General features: G+C 39.8%; 1 protein-coding gene across 3 annotated transcripts in view; it reads left to right on the top strand.

Annotated features, from left to right (window-relative positions):
• Positions 1–4,615, top strand: part of phactr2 (phosphatase and actin regulator 2) — a 45,912-nt gene that overhangs the window by 5,539 nt on the left and 35,758 nt on the right. Inside the window, exon 1 of one of the 3 annotated variants that reach the window (XM_032540964.1) lies at positions 1,212–1,292. The exons of the other annotated variants lie outside the window; for them this stretch is intronic. Within the exon in view, the coding sequence (XP_032396855.1) occupies positions 1,280–1,292 (13 nt within the window). The 5' untranslated portion in view covers positions 1,212–1,279. Of the gene's footprint in view, positions 1–1,211; positions 1,293–4,615 lie in introns of those variants that run through there. 3 annotated transcript variants of the gene reach the window in all.

The raw sequence follows: 4,615 nt of genomic DNA, 5'->3' as shown, positions 1-4,615 counted from the left end.
ATTATTATTATTATTATCATTATTATTATCATAGATTAATGTTCTGCTTCCAACATCTCAAATGGACAGATGTTTTGCTGTTAAATCATTGTAAATTGAATGTTGACCTTTGTTTGGATAAAACATGCAATTTAAACAATTCACCTTGAGCTCTGGGAAATTTTGTGTGACATGTTTTGTAGAACAAACGATTATATTAAAATATAATCAACATATGTATTGATAGTGACATTATTTGTTTTAGCCCTAGTTGAAATTAAATCAAATAAGGTTAAAACAGCCTTCAAAATAAAACTGATGTTTTGGATTAGTTCACGTGCTTTGTTGGAATATCACGGGGTGTGCGTCATGAGTTGCCTTGGCAGTGAGAAAACTATAGCACCCAAATAATTACAGTAGGTAGACATGTCACTGTCCCTGGATTGATAGAATCTGCATATAAGACTTGTATATAACAAACATGTCTTCTGTTTACCACTTTACCATCCTGTTGATAATGTGACGTCTTCTTGATATATGAATAAATGTATAGATGAAGAAAGTACACATATAGCACCAGGGGTGGGGTTAGTAGGGAGGTGGGGGGTGGCAGACTATAGAAAATGTGTATTATTTATAAAGTATACAATTTAAGTTTAAAATAAAAATATCTATCCAATCCAATATTTCCTATGTTTCTAAGCAGACTTGTTTCTATGCCGTAGTCCGACTAATTGTTGGTCCCCCCCTTGTGCCACCCCACTTAAAAAATCTTGGAACCGCCCCTGTACAGCACACTACCTGCTTATTTCATGCATCACCTTTCTATTTTCCCTTTCTCTTACTCTCCTCTCCCCTCCTCTCCGTATTCCCTACGTCACTGTGGGACCTCAAGACAGGAGGGAGAGTGAAAAAAATGGGTGAGATGGAGCCAGACAGCAGCCAAAGGAAGGAATAAAAACTTGACAAGCAGGGAGATGGAGATAAATGCAGGAGGAGACACAGATTGGAAGGGGGAACGACAAACTCAGATGGAAACAAACATTAACTTGTAATGCTCTTTATAGAAGCAATGGGGGGGGGGGGGTTAGCCGGAGGGAGGAGGGGCGAGTGAGGAGCAGACAGTGAAGAGAGAGGAAGTAGACAGCGAGGGAAAGAGAAAAGGGAGGGGAGTAGAAGGGAGACAGTGAGAAAGGGACGAGGGGGAGTCAGTGGGGGGAGGGAGGGTGCTGTAGAGGTGGTGTGTCGGGAAGAGGCAAGGATCAATTCACAGTGCTGATAATATTCCCTGGGTCAAGTCATGGAACATGACGGTGAGTTTTCTTCTTATATAATCAGCTGGATCTTTCTCTTTCTACATGTGCATGGGTCTCATTGACTTTCTGTGTCTGTGTTATTGTAACAGAAGGCATAGTGGACACAGAAAGAGATTGTTACCACCACTTGCTCTTCTTCTCTTGACTGTCCATTTATATGTCACCTGTCAGCCGGTGATTGCTTTACGTGGAAAGTGTACACACTGGCTGTATCCTCAGCCTATACAAATTAGCCTGTTTACAGTGTTTAGTTTGAAGTTAGCTTTGTAAAGACCACTCATTTAAACAAATATAAAGGGGGTCATAACGCATTTAAACGTGTACATGACTCATTGGTGGTTTTGACCATTACAACATAAGCTTATTTGCAAGAGCATCTGACCATTGTTGTCAGAGATCATTTGGCTGTCGCTGTATTTGACAGAAAAATGCAGAGCGGCTTTTCCTTACACTCCTTTGCCTCATTTCATAAATCTAAAATAAACATGTTCCATATCTCAATGACAACAACACACGGTCATGCATTATGTACAGGAACTACTTTAAAGACACAAGCAACAACACTGTGCAATTATTAATAAGATGCTAATGCTGCAAGTAGAACACTTAATAACATTAAGGTTGTCTATATCCTCACTTAACCAGGCTTCTGGTGTGCTGTGAGGGCCAGTTTTGCTGATGACACTTTGGCAATGCTTGATGAGGCAAAGATGATAATGCGTGTAATTTCAAAAGCCATTATTGGTTTTGCAAGTTGGCCCACAGTTGCATTATAGTTTCTTAGATGACTAAGGCAAGGCAGGGCAACTTTATTTATATATGACATTTCAACAACAAGGCAATTTAAAGTGCTTTACATGAAACCAACAAAATACATGAATGAATATAGAAAACATAAACAAGCTAAAATAGAATAAGGCAGGTATAAAATACAAGAATGAAATACAAGAATAAATGTTAGAATGCAGTTTAAGAAATGAACAGAAAAGTCTTCAGCCTTTATTTAAAAGAACTGGGAGTTTCAGCCAATATTCTGGGAGTTTGTTCCAGATATGTGGTGCATAAAAACTGAACGCTGCTTCCCGTTTAGTTCTGACTCTGGGGACAGAAAGCAGACCGGTCCCAGACGATTTGAGAGGTCAGGATGGTTCATAATGCAGCAAAAGATCAGAAATGTGTTTTTCCCCTAAACCGTTCAGTGCCTTACAAACTAACAGTATTAATTTGAAATCAATCCAATGACTAAAAGTAAAGACAACAACTAAGACAACACAATGGCATTTTTTGTCAAAATTTCTACAGAGGAGAGAGAAGGCCAATTATTCCAGGTGGGCTCGACCGGCAGCTATCTTGCCTAAATGACATTGATATGCCGGTGCATTGGTTGGTGTCACACTCAGCTGAAGGAGGCAGGCAGACTATATCGGGCCTATGTTATCTAATATAGTTTAATTAGTGTTTGCAGAGGTTGTCATAACATATCAAAGTGTGCAAAAGGCGAATGCCCTGTTGCCTTGTGTTAATAAAGAAAGCCAGAAATCCAGGGCAGAAATGATGTTTAGACTGCAGTTGTTTTTTCTCTGCTGTTGTGTCAGATAAGCTTTACAGCAATAAATCCACTTTAAGCCGTGTTCCTTTGTGTGTGTGTCTGTGTTGATGGAGATGTTGTCGCAACGGATACACAAATTATCTTTGTTGTGAATTTGAGAAACAGCCTTTTGCAAGGCAAAGCAGCATCTGTAAAATGTATGTGACGTGTGTGTGTGTGTGTGTGTGTGTGTGTGTGTGTGTGTGTGTGTGTGTGTGTGTGTGTGTGTGTGTGTGTGTGTGTGTGCGTCTACGGTGTTGATTGTATGTGTGTGTGCTCTGGAGACAGTGTATGGGGAGATGACACAATGTGCGTATTTGCATGTGGCCAAAGTGATTTACCATTGGAGGATGGACAAACTGGAGACATTGGACACATTTTTCATGAGTACAGTCTAATAACAGCTCTTTAACTCTCTGCACATCCACCTCCAGGGTGACTGAAGTTACCCTCTTTGGCACTTAAGGTGAAGTGAGAAGTGCTATGTTTTTCTCCCACACTTAAATTACACACGTGCCCTGATAAAACAACATACTTCTAGCTTGGCAGAAGGATCTACTTGTTTGATAGGTAGGTCTGTCCAACTCACTTTTTTTTTCTCATATAATCTTTTTTACTGAATTGCTTAATTGCTAGAAATTATGATCTTGGTCTAAATGTATTTCATCTTGGCTGGGATTGGATGCACATCGGATTATTACATTAACAAGATTGCTTTTTTAATTGCTGGTTCTTGTTGAGTATTGTACAGCTGTTGTAAACATAGATGAATGTGTCAAAACCAAAGACTACAAAACCAAGAAAGGTTAGGCTGCAGTGCTGCCCAGGACCTCTTGAGTAACACTAACAGACCTCAGTCAATAAAAGCTAGCTGGATGTTGGCCAAAGCAACTGTCATCAACCAGCGGCGGACTAATTTAAAACAAACCATGTCTCCATAAGAGTAATAATGTCAGACTAATATCCACACAACACAGCTGGGCAAACATGACTGACATGCCTTGGACATCTGTTTTTGTGATTTACTCAAGTAAATCTGATATGGCCTTATATAGTTGGAATATGAAGGTGTAAAGATAAATGCCTGCTGCTGTTTGTTTACGCTCCCGATTTGCTGTCCTCTTATGGCCTCAAATCACACTTCTAGAGTGCAGCCTTGGCTTGTGTTTTCTTTATGAAACATGGTGTCTGTGATCTGATGTTGGTATTTATATTTCCCTCTGCTGTGGCCTTTATTCTGTGTTTTTTATAAAAGACCCCACACTGCAGTATCAATCTTTCCTCCTGCTTTTCCTCCTGTCTCTTTCTCCATTTGTCTCTCTGGAGTGCGCTGCATCTCAAGCTCTCTGGCTGCCTGTCTGGCAGGATGTCAACTATTGATTTATACAGGCAACATTTTAGCAATGCTGGCGGATGATGGGTTGTGCCAAACAGAATACAACAAACAGGAGATCAGGTTTCAGACAAGCTGGCTGGCATATCTGAAGAGGAAGAGAAATGACAGTAACCACTACTGTATCATTGCAATACAAGACTGCACAGTTAATATTATGAAGTAAATACCCTTTTAATGGGGATGTTTTAATAGGGATGTACAGGTTATGAAGAGGGGTCAGAGTGTGAGGAGGAATGATTGAATATTGGTTGGTTTTATGTACTGCATGTAGGCTTCCTTTCACTGTGTGGAGTTGGATAATGTGTAGAAACTACTATGTATATATATATATATATA

This window comes from Etheostoma spectabile, chromosome 17, assembly GCF_008692095.1.
Source record: "Etheostoma spectabile isolate EspeVRDwgs_2016 chromosome 17, UIUC_Espe_1.0, whole genome shotgun sequence".
Classification (NCBI taxonomy): domain Eukaryota; kingdom Metazoa; phylum Chordata; class Actinopteri; order Perciformes; family Percidae; genus Etheostoma; species Etheostoma spectabile.
Note: the sequence above shows the minus strand (reverse complement) of the source record. Positions and strands in the feature narration are given on the sequence as shown.